Source organism: Salvelinus namaycush, chromosome 3, assembly GCF_016432855.1.
Source record: "Salvelinus namaycush isolate Seneca chromosome 3, SaNama_1.0, whole genome shotgun sequence".
NCBI classification, from domain to species: Eukaryota; Metazoa; Chordata; class Actinopteri; order Salmoniformes; family Salmonidae; genus Salvelinus; species Salvelinus namaycush.
The window spans coordinates 14,819,441-14,834,212 of record NC_052309.1 but is presented as its reverse complement, the minus strand read 5'-3'; the positions used below and the strand labels follow the sequence as shown (position 1 = coordinate 14,834,212).

At 43.0% G+C, this 14,772-nt stretch overlaps 1 protein-coding gene across 1 annotated transcript in view; it reads left to right on the top strand.

Moving 5' to 3' along the window:
- Positions 1–11,528, top strand: part of LOC120044814 (malignant fibrous histiocytoma-amplified sequence 1 homolog) — a 32,607-nt gene extending 21,079 nt beyond the window's left edge. Inside the window, exons 2-3 of the mRNA XM_038989486.1 lie at positions 10,152–10,496; positions 10,669–11,528. Coding sequence (XP_038845414.1) covers positions 10,152–10,282 — 131 coding nt within the window. The 3' untranslated portion in view covers positions 10,283–10,496; positions 10,669–11,528. The remainder of the gene's footprint in view (positions 1–10,151; positions 10,497–10,668) is intronic.
- The last annotated feature ends 3,244 nt before the right edge of the window (positions 11,529–14,772 follow it).

Sequence of the window (14,772 nt, the reverse complement as noted above, 5' to 3'; positions counted from 1 at the left end):
CAAAATGTACTTTCCACACCAGACGTTGTCACAGACAGGCTAGGAAGAGAACAGGGCGTTTGGTGATCTAAAACCCTCATTATGCAGGTAATGACCCTGGTGATAAAAATGTGTGTTATGCAAAGTAGAAAGAGTTATTAGGGGGCTGTGGTTTTCATTAAGACATTTGACTGGTGTTCTGTCTGGGCCTGAGCCTTCTCACCAATACAGTACAGAGTGGGCAGAGCAGTCAGCTGCCTGTGTGAAAATCTCATTAGCGCACAGCCCTGACTCAACTGCATCTGACCACTAGAAGGCTGCTAAGCTCTCTCTCTCTGTGTGTGTGTTTTTGTGTATTTAGCACTGTGCTATATGTCAGTCTATGTCTGGCAATGTGTTGATCGTGACTAGTGTGGCCCGGGTGCTTCATGTGACGTGCTTGGCCTTATTGTTGTTTAACCCACTGTGGTGCTAGTCCTCTGACCGAGCTTCTGGCCTCTGGTTGTGATCTCAGAGCAGCTGTCTGTGTCCTCTGCCCTCTGCATCCCTCTCGCTCACTGCTCACTCACGCCCACACCAGGCACTGCTGCATGGGTGCTTCCATGACTGGTAGCAACCCAAGCGCTGTGTCTTCTCTACTGTCCAAGATGTCTGATCTGTTTACTAGAAACTCAAAGGTCACTGTCTCAACAACACTCTGACATTTAAACATCCTTAATTCCTGATCTAACTGTATGAGTCACACTGATCTACTTTACAGGAATAACCTGAACTGATCTATGTACAGGCAACCTGAACTTGGCTTTCCCTCACTTCTCTGTGAACGTGTCAAATGGTAGGCTGCTGAGGGACATGTGTGGGCCTGTTGAACTGAAGGACAGAGGACACTTCACCTGAAGAAGTGAAAGATGATCTTATGTACTGATTTGAGGTTGTGAGATACAGGCTAGTCTTGTCTGTCCTGATAAATCACCCTAAAAATAACATTTATTTGTACTGTTCTAATTACGTTGGTAACCAGTTTATAATAGCAATAAGGTACCTCAGGTGTTTGTGGTATATGACCAATATACCACAACTAAAGGCTGGCAACATGGATACAGCCCTTAGCCATGGTATATTGGTCATATACCACAAAATATTTTATTAAAGTTATGTGACTAAATGATGGTTAATAAGTGATAAGCAGTAATGGGCATTCACTACCATCATAGGACTTTTATGAATTGTTTTATTCTGTTATGAAATTCAACCCACAATGTATAGTGCATTTAATGTCCAAAAAATTATGAAAACATGATAATTTAACGATTCTAAACAAAACCGAGCCGTCCTCAAAAAGCCCTAATCACTCAGCACTATTGAATGCACCACTGAAAATGTAATAGATTGTTAGGACTGTATTGGTATAGTTTATTACAGGATGTTATTACAACACAATAAACAGTATTCATGGGGCTTAGTTCAAATGCAGTATTTAAAGCAACGGCGTTACAAAGTGTGGTCATTTCTGACATGAGTCCATAAACCTGACATTCTTAGGCTGCGTTTAGACAGGCAGCCCAATTAGGATTTTTATCCCCTTACTAATTGGTATTTTGACCAATCAGATCAGCTCTGAAAAAGATCTGATGTGAAAAGATCTGTGATTGGTCAAAAGACCAATTAGTGGGAAAACCATCAGAATTGGGAAGCCTTTCTAAACACAGCCTTAGATATCTGTAGTTCATATATTTTCAAAGATGCACATGACGTGGAGAATCCCATATACAGGTTGATTCCCTGTCAGATTATTCAGGCTGTTTATTCAGGCTGTTTCAACAAACTGCAGTCAGTCCTGTGTGACTAATTAGCACACAGGAGCTTGTAGAGATCCTCCTCTGGTGTGTTGAGTGTGCATGCTTATGGATGATTGGGCGGTGGGCGTTCTTTCACACACACGCACAGCCTCTCCAATTGTGTGGCCATTGTGTGCTAGAGTTTTGGACCTCTGAATCATTCAAATTGCTATGCGCCGATACTTAAAAATGTAAATTCTTAAATAGCCTTTTTCCTTGTGTGGACCGTCAATGTCCCCAGTTGGTCTAATTTATGGTTTGATTACTATTCTTGGGGACATCTGGTCCTCAAGTATAGTTAAACATGTCCCCCCCAACACAGACAGACAGACAGTTGGGAGAGGGGGCTGTGTAGGCAGACAGAGGTTGGTAGGGGTGTGTAGTGTGTAATGTTATGTTCTCCTTTGTGTGGACATGATTTAAGAGAATAATAATTGATCTGTTTACTCTTATGGCAGGCACATGTAATGCTGCAGTAGAGGGGTGGGGCTGCCTGAGGCATGTGTAGATGTTATCACGAGGACCATTATCCATGGGGTTGGAGGATTAAACTGTGGAATTGGTTCCTGAAATCCCTTTGCTGTGATCTAAGCAGATTTCAGTATTGAGATTAAATATAATATTTTGTTCTTTGTCCAATCCCTCCCTCTGCCCTGTTTTGCCTTAATGGTGATTATGGATATGGCTGTAACATGCTCAGTGTGTTTGTTCTCCGTGTGAACTTCGTTTTGATGTAGTTTGTCATCCATGGCTGTTGAGTTAGCTGTCAAAAGTTATCCTCTCTCCCCTCATTCATGTGGAGTGACAGGGCAGAAGGCAGCTAGCTGGCAGCCCTGTTTGCTTTAGGCCTGACCTGGGCACACTGCCAGCTTTGTCATGGCATTGGCAGATACTGACAAAGTAACTGCCAAAGAATAGCTGACAAGTAATTTCCCTGTGAATAACTTTGTATCGATCTCATCAAGAGCTTATCAAGAGCTCCTTCAAACCCTAGTGTGATTTTGAGTTCTCAGCTACCATTGCGGAGAGAAGTGCAGCTGTGAAAAGAAGTGTGGAAAGAGGGAGGGAACCCCTCTGTTTTATTGGATAATGATGTAACCTATGGATGAGATGAGTAAGAGGAAATTAGTGTGTAAAATCAGACGATGTTGATTGGAACTTAGGAAAATTATGACGTTGTGAAGGAATGGAGGAGGCGGGACAAGGCCTGTAAAATCAGTCAGTTGATTGGATGCTGGGGGTCATTCCCTTTGCAGGGATAGAGGCTGGCCATAAGTGACACATCTGATCTTCCTACAGAAACAACCTGTACAGAGAAAGACATGTGAAAGTAATTGAGCCAGACACCCTCAAACATATCCTTCTTCTCCACCCATCTCTTTGCGTGTATTGTCATCGATCATTGTCAATAGCCTTCTTTGAAATGAGCACCCTCCTCCAACCCCCAAACCCTCTTTGCCCCCTCCCTCTCTGACCATGCTGCTAATGTCAGGAAACAAAAGAAGGAGAAGTGGAAGGGACTGAGGCCTCTGGAGTCCATTGTGAAAGGATCAGACGTGGACGTTCTCAGCTAAACTCTTGGGGATTTCCAAACATGTTCAGCATCCTACTGGGACTTTCTTAGAGACAGAGAAAGGGCTCTTATTATAGCAATTCTGGAGAAATATCAGTTTTCCTTTTATGGAGGCAGCGGTAGAGCTCTCTGGAGAATTAAATAGAGAAAGAGCAGAAATGGAGGGCCTGGCAGAAGATCAAGCCCAGCAGGGCAGAGCAGTAGCACAGGAATGTACAGGCTCATTATTCTACCTGCCTGCTGATGATATTTCAGTGAGGGGGAGTTGGGAGTTGAGATGAATTGCACATTCCTAGTCCCTGATGTCAGGGTCAACCAATTCCTCTATCCGTCTGCATACTGCATTACTAGCCAACACCCAGTCAGGAGTGATGAAGGTGAGACTAGTGTTCTCAGTGACTCTCTCTGACCAAGATGAAAAGGCAGAGAACTGGCTGTGTGATTCAGCATCTGTGCTGCTTCCTGTAACAGACTCCCTCCCCCTATTTCCACACAGAGAGATCTGGAGCCAGCAACATTCTCAGGAAGGAACCACTAATACATCATGTCAGGACGTCCTGTATAGCAAACTAATGTTATACATTGACTGATTGATTGATATACATTGATTGATCCAGCAGGTCTGGAGGATATGAGGTTTCAGATAGTGAATCCAGGTCAATCTGTGTCTGTAGCAGATAAGCCCAGATCCTCCTGTTGATGGGTCAATACAATATTAGTGAGCTATCTAGGCAGATGCCTAACAGAGGTTTTTAGTGCCAATTATGATTTGCTCAAAACAAGAGGGGTGCAGCAGTATTTAGCCAAGGAAAAGGGTTTAATAATTAACATCGAGGCCTAATCCATTCCCATAGTTTAACTATAAAAACCATGTGAGCTCTGAACATGGTACAGAGAAGTATAGCTTGCACAGAAAAAGTAGCATGCAATGTTCTCTCCCTCTCTCTTCTTGTGCTCTGTTTTGTGCCGTCTCTTTCTCTTTGTCTTTCTCTCTCTCTTTCTATAAAAGATTGATTGGGATTACCTTTCCAGCATGCAACAGAGATGTTATAATATATAGTATTACTGACAGGATTTAACTACTGTTGTCTCATGCCTTTCAAAACACTATGTGAGTACATGATCCAGCTAGTTACAGTAGCAGTGTTTGGTCAGACTGTTTGTACAGACAGTGAGTGGCTTTAGTATGTGCTGCACTGCATTACTGTCATAGGTGGAGGCAGCCAGGCGGGATGACCGTAATGTTATTGAGTGACAAATGATGTAACAACCCATTGTTTCTGCCTGCCTCAGACCAATACCCAGCATCACAAACAAACTCCTGCACAACATCCCATACCGTGTTAGTTGTGGACTGGCTGACAGCGTTTGGAGGAACCCTGGCTGTGCCACTCAGGACTACTTTTAGAACTAGTTTCCTTCCATTAAGGATGCAGCAGAGGATGAAGGAATTGGGATGTTTGTTTTAGCTTTTTGCTGTTTTCCTGATTCTGTTCCGTCATGCTGCACCTGCTCTGGTCCTGCTATTGTTCTGAAATGGAGGGGTTTTGTATGTCTAGGGGTGTTGTATGTCTATGTTGGCCTGATATGGTTCCCAATCAGAGACAGCTGTTTATTGTTGTCTCTGATTGGGGATCATATTTAGGTTGCCATTTTCCTCGTTTGTGTTGTGGGATCTTGTCTATGTATAGTTGCCTTTGTGCACATCAGTAGGTTCACGTTTTCGTTTGTGCTTTTTGTTGTTTTTGTTTATGAGTTTCTCTTTATTAAATATGTGGAACTCTACTCACGCTGCGCCTTGGTCTCATCATTATGACGAACGTGACAGAAGATCCCACCAACAAAGGACCAAGCAGCGTGCCCAGGAGGAAGAAGTATCCTGGACTTGGGAAGAAATCCTGGATGGAGCAGGACCCTGGACAAGGGCTGGGGAGTATCGCCGTCCGAAGGAGGAAATAGAGGCAGCGAAAGAGGAACGGCGACGATACGAGGGGACACGGCTAGCACGGAAACCCGAGAGGCAGCTCCAAAGATTTTTTTTTGGGGGGGGGGGGGGGGGGGGGGCACACGGGGAGATTGGAGGAGGTAGGGTTTAGACCTGAGCCAACTCCCCGTGCTTACCGTGGGGAGCGTGTGACTGGTCAGGCACTGTGTTATGCAGTGATGCGCACGGTGTCTCCAGTGCGCATTCATAGCCCGGTGCGCTCTATTCCAGCTCCCCGCATTTGCCGCACTAGAATGGGCATCCAGCCAGGACGGGTTGTGCCGGCTCAGTGCTCCTGGTCTCCAGTACACCTCTTCGGACCAGGATATCCTGCGCCGGCTCTACGTACTGTATCGCCAGTACGCCTTCACAGCCCAGTGCGTCCTGTGCCAGCGCCCGCACTTATCGAGCTAAAGTGAGCATCCAGCCAGAGGCGCATTGTGCCAGCTCTACGCTCCAGATCTCCAGTGCGCATCCACAGTCCAGTACGCCCTGTGCCTCTTCCCCGCACTCGCCCTGAGGTGCGTGTCATCAGCCCGGTGCCACCGGTACCGGTCCCACGCATCAAGCCTCCAGTGCGCCTCCACAGTCCGGAGCTTCCGGCGACAGTTCCCAGTCCGGAGCTTCCGGCGACAGTTCCCAGTCCGGAGCTTCCGGCGACAGTTCCCAGTCCGGAGCTTCCGGCGACAGTTCCCAGTCCGGAGCTTCCGGCGACGGTTCCCAGTCCGGAGCTTCCGGCGACGGTCCACAGTCCGGAACCTCCTGAGACGGTCCGGAGCCTGCTGAGACGGTCCCCGGTCCGGAGCCTCCAGCGACGGTCCCCGGTCCGGAGCTTTTAGCAGGGGTTCTCAGTCCAGAGCCTCCGGCGACGATCCACGGTCCGGAGCTTCCAGAGCTGCGTCCAGAACTGGAGCCGCCACCAAGGGTAGATGCCCACCCGGACCCTCCCCTATAGGTTCAGGTTTGCGGCCGGGAGTCCACACCTTTGGGGGGGGGGGGGGGGTACTGTCACGCCCTGACCTTAGATATCGCTGTTTTTCTATATATTTTGGTTAGGTCAGGGTGTGACTAGGGTGGGTACGCTAGTTTTGTATGTCTAGGGGTTTTGTATGTCTATGTTGGCCTGATATGGTTCCCAATCAGAGACAGCTGTTTATCGTTGTCTCTGATTAGGGATTATATTTAGGTTGCCATTTTCCTCGTTTGTGTTGTGGGATCTTGTCTACGTATAGTTGCCTTTGTGCACATCAGTAGCTTCACGTTTCGTTTGTGCTTTTTGTTATTTTTGTTTATGAGTTTCTCTTTATTAAATATGTGGAACTCTACTCACGCTGTCCTTGGTCTCATCATTATGACGAACGTGACACTAGAAAGCATGTTTCAAGTCTTGCCATAGATTTTCAATCCTATTAAAGTCAAAACTGTAACTACGCCACTCAGGAACATTCAATGTCAACTTCAGTGTAGATTTGTGTTTGATGTTATTGTCCTGCTGAAAGGTCAATTTGTCTCCCAGTGTCTGTTGGAAAGCAGACTGAACCAGGGTTTCTTCTATGATTTTGCCTGTGTTTAGCTGTATTCCTAGGACTAGGGGGAAAAAAACTCCCTAGTCCTTGCCAATGGTGAGCATACCCATAAAATGATGCAGTCACAACTATGCTTGAAAATATGAAGAGTCGTACTCAGTGACGTGTTGGATTTGCCCCAAACAACATAATGCTTTGTATTCAGGACAAAAAGTACATTTCTTTGCCACATTTTTTGCATTATTACTTGTTTCAAACAGGATGCATGTTTTGGAATATTTGTATTCTGTACAGACCTTCTTTTTTTTTTCATTCTGTCATTTAGGTTAGTAACTACAATGTTGTTGATCCATTCTCATTTTTCTCATATCACAACTATTAAACTCTAACTGTTTTCAAATCAAATGTATTTATATAGCCCTTCTTACATCAGCTGATATCTCAAAGTGCTGTACAGAAACCCAGCCTAAAAGCCCAAACGGCAAGCAATGGAGGTGTAAAATCACCGTTGACCTCATGGTGAAATTCCTGAGCAGTTTCCTTCCTCTCCAGAAACTGAGTTTGGAAGGATGGCGGTATCTTTGTAGTGACTGGGTGTATTGATACACCTTCCAAGGCCTAATTAATAACTTTACCATGCTTAAAGGGATCAGCGTCTGCTTATTATTGTTGCATTTTTTTACACCTAATATTTGTGGGTAAATCCCTGCTTGAAATTGACTACTGGATTGAGGGACATTACAGATAATTGTATGTGTGGGTTACAGAGATGGAGTAGTCATTCTAAAATCATGTTAACCTCTATTATTGAACACAGAATGAGTCCATGCAACAACTGCAAATGTGATTTGTTAAGCAAATTTTTACTCCTGAACTTATTTAGTCTTGCAATAACAAAAGGAATGAATACTAATTGACTCAAGACATTTCAGTTTTTCATTTTTTTATTCATTTGTCAAATGTTTTACAAACAAAATTACACTTTGATATTATGGGGTATTGTGTGTAGATCTGTGACACAATCTTGATTTAATAAATACAAAATTCAGGCTGTAACACAACATTTGGAAAAAGTAAAGGGGTGTGAATACTTTCTGAAGTCCCTCTACTGCTGAGGTGTCTGCCTGTTCTGTGCTGGTAGTCAGGAAACGGTCTTGAGTACAGGAAATTGTATAATTAACATGCACGTTCAGTCAAACACACACATACAGGCTCTTTCTCTCACTTACACACACATTCCCCAACAACCTGCCAGTGCCTTGTGATTTTGCTGATGAAGACAAACCCTTTCAATATGAGTTGATCTGCAGTTTTTAAGCCAGGTGATGGAGTCCTCCACTCCAGTGGTCTCTAGGGAATTGAACATGTGGTTACTGTGCTCATTTTGCTCTGTTGTGGGCTCTGGAAATCAGTGGTAATGAAGTCAAATTGCCATCTAGGGAACAAATAAAGAACTGTTTTTTTACAGATCAAATCTCTTTCAATCTTGGCTAAACATTGACTTGGGCTCCTGTACAAAATCCACCATATCCTGATATCATTGGATAAATAATCTCTGTCAATTAGTTAAGTATTATATACAGTTGAAGTCGGAAGTTTACATACACTTAGGTTGGAGTCATTAACTCGTTTTTCAACCACTCCACAAAATTCTTGTTAACAAACTATAGTTTTGGCAAGTCGGTTAGGACATCTACTTTGTGCATGACACAAGTCATTTTTCCAACAATGTTTACAGACAGATTATTTCACTTCTAATTCACTGTATCACAATTCCAGTGGGTCAGAAGTTTACATACACTAAGTTTTAAACAGCTTGGAAAATTCCAGAAAATTGTGTCATGGCTTTAGAAGCTTCTGATAGGCTAATTGACATCATTTGAGTCAATTGGAGGTGTACCTGTGGATGTATTTCAAGGCCTACCTTCAAACTCAGTGCCTCTTTGCGGGACATCATGGGAAAATCAAAAGAAATCAGCCAAGACCTCAGGAAAAAAAATTGTAGACCTCCACAAGTCTGGTTCATCCTTTGGAGCAATTTCCAAATGCCTGAAAGTACCACGTTCATCTGTGCAAACAATAGTATGCAAGTATAAACACCATGGGACCACGCAGCCTTCATACCGCTCAGGAAGGAAACGTGTTCTGTCTCCTAGAGATGAACGTACTTTGGTGCGAAAAGTGAAAATCAATCCCAGAACAACAGCAAAGACCTTGTGAAGATGCTGGAGGAAACAGATACAAAAGTATCTATATCCACAGTAAAACGAGTCCTATATCGACATAACCTGAAAGGCTGCTCAGCAAGGAAGAAGACATTGCTACAAAACCGCCATAAAAAAGCCAGACTACGGTTTGCAACTGCACATGGGGACAAAGATCATACTTTTTGGAGAAATGGTCTGATGAAACAAAATAGAACTGTTTGGCCATAATGACTATCGTTATGTTTGGAGGAAAAAGGGGGAGGCTTGCAAGCCGAAGAACACTATCCCAACCGTGAAGCACGGGGGTGTAAGCATCATGTTGTGGGGGTGCTTTGCTGCAGGATGGACTGGTGCACTTCACAAAATAGATGGCATCATCAGAGGGAAAATTGTGGATATATTGAAGCAACATCTCAAGACATCAGTCAGGAAGTTAAAGCTTGATCGCGAATGGGTCTTCCAAATGGACAATGACCCCAAGCATACTTCCAAAGATGTTGCAAATGGCTTAAGGACAACAAAGTCAAGGTATTGGATTGGCCATCACAAATCCCTGACCTCAATACCATAGAAAATTTGTGGGCAGAACTGAAAGAGCGTGTGCGAGCAAGGAGGCATACAAACCTGACTCAGTTACTCCAGCTCTGTCAGGAGGAATGGGCCAAAATTCACCAAACTTATTGTGGGAAGCTTGTGGAAGGCTACCTGAAACGTTTGACCTAAGTTAAACAATTTAAAGACAATGCTACCAAGTACTAATTGAGTGTGTAAACTTCTGACCCACTGGGAATGTGATGAAAGAAATAAAAGCTGAAATCGTTCTCTCTACTATTATTCTGATATTTCACATTCTTTAAATAAAGTGGTAATACTAACTGACCTAAGACAGGGAATTTTTACTCTGATTAAATGTCAGGAATTGTGAAAAACTGAGTTTAAATGTATTTGGCTAAGGTGTATGTAAACTTCAGACTTCAACTGTATAAACTAACTCACCCTCTTCTCTGCCACCTCGCTCTCTCTCTCACTCTCTCGCTCTCTCAGGTGAGCTGCTAAGCCAGCCGCGCCCCGAGGGGCTGACTGAGATCATCTGCCCAAAGAACGGTTCGGAGCGGGTCAACGTGGCACTGGTTTACCCCCCTATGCCCACCGTGGTCAGCCCCTGTCTCAAATGAGCCCTTCTGCCTAGCCTCTACTGTCCTGTCCTGTCCTGTCTGACTGTACCCTCACGCTGTCTGCCTCTCTAGCCAACTCCTGAGTCTGAACACCACACCCCAGCTCTCCCTCTGAATCTCCTCAACCTACCCAGGCAGCAGCCTGACTGGACACATAGCCATGCAAGGTCACAGAGATATGCACCGTCAGCTGGATGGAGCAGAGCAGATAACTGTAAGTATCCTGAAATATTATTGCAGGATTGGCCTCGAAAGGGTCATAGGTTGGTAACTAGAGGGTTGGATGCTTAGAGCCTTCTATTCACTGTTGAAATGTAATTGACAAACTATCTAATTATAAGTAAGAGTGTCTAATATTGTCCTTTTTTACCCCTTAATTTTATTAGGTTATCCAGCTGTTACTACATGCCTCACCATGGTGACAAAGATGGTATTAAAGGACTTTGGCTGAAAGCAAACCTGGGTTGTTAAGACCCATGCAAGCCATCAACAAGCAGTGTCTTTTCCAACTACTCTCTACTGCCCTCCAAAACTCTGACAAACCTCTGCCTACAACCTACCCAAGACGAAACACAGGAAATCAACCTATCCATGCTATCAATTCAACAACAAGAGAGATGAGTGGGCAAAGACTTGGACTGGTTTCCTCTTTACTACTTAGTGGTGTCATGAAATGTTGGAAACCTCTTGGCTGGACTGCTACCCATTCTAACTTCCAGTAATGCTGCATATTCTGTCCACATGTCAAGGTTGTGATTGATGAACGTAGGAAAGAGAACTGACTTAACCTCCTACGTTATCATGCTGTTTGTAAACCAAATACTGTCTTGTATAGCCAAATACATGAACCACATTCTCCTGAACACACATTACCCATGTACAGACCTTATTCTTTGCTTTAGCCTTTGTGAATGGACAGATGTATCATATGAAGTAAATGCTGGGTCTTACATATTATGACAGACATACTGAACAAAAATATAAATGCAACATGCACCAATTTCAAATATTTTACTTAGTTACAGTTCATATAAGGAAATCAGTCAATTGAAATAAATGAATTGGGCTCTAATCTATGGATTTCAAATGACTGGGAATACAAATATGCATCACAGATAACTTAAAAAAAATAAGGGCATGGATCATCAAACCAGTCAGTATCTGGTGGATATTCCTGCAGTTAGCATGCAAATTGCATTATCCCTCAACTTGGGACATCTGTGGCATTGTGTTTTGTGACAAAACTGCACATTTCAGAGTGGCCTTTTATTGTCCCCAGCACAAGATGCACCTGTGTAATGATCATGCTGTTTAATCAGCTTATTGATATGCCACACCTGTCAGGTGGATGGATTATCTTGGCAAAGGAGAAATGCTCACTAACAGGGATGTAAACAAATTTGTGCACAAAATGTAAGAGAAATAAGCTGTTTGTGTGGATGGAAAATTTCTGGAATCTTTTATTTCAGCTCATGAAACATGGGACCAACACTTTACATGTGTTTTATATTTTTGTTGAGTGTATTATGTAAGATCAGGGGACTGCCTTTATGCCAAGGAAATTCCAGTTCAGCTGGATTTGAAAAGATGTTTCATTTTAACATATCCTGACCAAACCATGGTGTGATGTATATGTGATATGCCATTTCAACTTCAGTAAGAAAGGTACTCGGTTTCTCATTAGACTTGTTAAAAAATTATCATTGTATGTAAATAAAATATAATGTTCTCTAAAGGAAACAGAAAAAGAAGACCTCTTGAGTCATAAGACTTTGTGGTCATGTTGGAAGAGGAATTTATTTCAAGATGTTTTTTCACTGCCATGGGGAGATACTGCAATATGTTTAAAACATGGAAGAAACAAGTTAATACACCATTTGTGTGTAATATCTTTATTTTTGTTTGTCAACACAAGTTGTCACCACTCAACATTATTTACAGTGCGATGTTGTGGCTGTCTTGGCCAATGTGAGAGTGTACATACAATTTTATATGTAGCTGGTCAAAGTATGCCAAGTACTGGTTTTAATATTACCATATTGTTGAGTCTTTTTCATTTCACCCTTTTTCTCCCCAATTGGTAGTAGTTAGTCTTTTCTCATCGCTGCAACTCCCGTAGGGACTCGGGAGAGGCGAAGGTCGAGAGCCTCCCAAAAACAACCCAACCTAGCCGCACTGCTTCTTGACACAACGCACATCCAACCCGGAAGCCAGCCGCACCAATGTGTCGGAGGAAACATACCCTTGGCGACCGGCCCGCCACAGGAGTCGCTAGTGCGCGATGAGACAAGGATATCCCTGCCGGCCAAACCCTACCTAACCCGGACGACGATTTGCCATGGACCTCCCGGTCGCGGCCGGCTACGACAGAGCCTGGGCTCGAACCCAGAATCTCTGGTGGCACATTGCGATGCAGTGCCTTAGACCTGCGCCACCCGGGAGGCCCCGTCTTTTTCATTTCTACTTTTTTTTTTACACATTACTACCAAAGATTTTTATAACTAAACCAAGATAGACCACAGCCTGTCGTTTCAAATGCGAACAACTCAGTTATAGTGGAAAGAACAAGCAAGGAGGTGGGCAGAGCCAAGCACGAGCTAGCATACATTTGCATATGTCTGTTAGGGAAGGCATACTCTGTGAATTGCGCGTGTGCAATAATTCAATTAGCCTTTTCCCTCCTAAACAACAAACAAAATTGAAACTTTTGTTAGAGATTCTAGTTTTGGAAACAGAAAACTGTATTGAGATTAAATGTTTAATCGATGAGAAAATTAGCATAATTTCGGCCAAAATCCATCTCGTTCCATTTTCTCCTACTGCCAGCCACTGGGCTTCCTCCGTGGTAACGCCAAGCTGATGCTTCACATTTATACATCTGGTGAAATATCTGTCTCATTGTTCTATCTGTGCTACTACTGTAGATATGATGGCTCTATGACCTTTATGGGAATAATATTTTGATACTGCTCGATGACTGTTTATATATCTTGACATTGAGGATCACAACAAATAACATTTCTGAAACAAAATGTCACACATTTTACATATTGATGAGAGTCGAAAGGCTAGTTTCTCTACCCTCTGTATTTGAATGGAAGTTCTTACTCTGGTTCTGCCAATTACACATTAAATCAAATCAATTTGTATTTGTCACATGTGCCGATTAAAACAGGTGTAGACCTTACAGTGAAATGCTTACTTACAAGCTCTTTCCCAACGATGCAGAGTTAAATAAGATTTTTTTTTTTAAATGCATGAGAAACAAAACACACAAGAATGAAGCTATAGTACATACAAGTAGTACCAATACCATATCAATGTGCAGGGATATGTGGTAATTGAGGTAGATATGTACATGTAGGCAGGGGTAAAGTGACAAGGCATCAGGATATACACTCAGTGGTAAGTTTATTATGTACACCCATCTTGTACCGGGTCGGACCCTCCTTTGCCTCCAGAACAGCCTGACTGCCATCAGCATGCATGACACAACAGGAATCATTATTCGTCGTACCAGGCAATGTTTTTCAACTTTACAAAGTCTGTTGGAAAGCACACTGAACCAGGTTTTCCTCTAGGATTTTGGATGTGCTTAGCTCTATTTTGTTTATTTAAATCTTTTAAAAAGTCAGTGCCGATGACAAGCATACCCATAACATGATGCAGCCACCACCATGCTTGAAAATATGAGGAGCGGTATTCAGTGAGGTGCTGTGTTGGATTTGCCCCAAACATAACACTTTGTATTCAGGACATTAAGTGAATTTCTTTGCCACATTTTTTGCAGTTTTACTTTAGTGCCTTATTGAAAACTGGATGCATGTTTTGGAATATTTTTACTCTGTACAGGCTTCCTTCTTTTCACTCTTGTCATTTATGTTCGTTTTGTGGAGTAACTACAATGTTTTGATCCATCCTCAGTTTTCTCCTATCACAGCCATTAAACTCTGTAACAATTTAAAAGTCACCATTGGCCTCATGGTGAAATCCATGCGTGGTTTCCTTCCTCTCCGGCAACTGAGTTAAGGACACTTGTATCTTTGTAGTGACTGGGTGTATTGATACACAATCCAAAGTCTAATTAATAACTTCACCATGCTCAAAGGGATATTCAATGTATGTTTTGTTGTGTTTTTTTCATCTACCAATAGATGCCCTTCTTTGCGAGGCATTGGAAAATACCCTGGTCTTTGTGGTTGAATCTGTGTTTGAAATGTACTGCTTGACTGAGGAACCTTACAGATAAGTGTATGTGTGGGGTACAGAGATGAGGGAGTCATTCAAAAGTAATATTAACCACTATTATTGCACACAGAGTGTGTCCATGCAACCTATTGTGACTTGTTAAGCAAATTTTTAGGCTTGCCATAACAAAGGGGTTCAAATCAAATTTTATTTGTCGCATACACATGGTTAGCAGATGTTAATGCGAGTGTAGCGAAATGCTTGTGCTTCTAGTTCCGACAATGCAGTAATAACCAACGAGT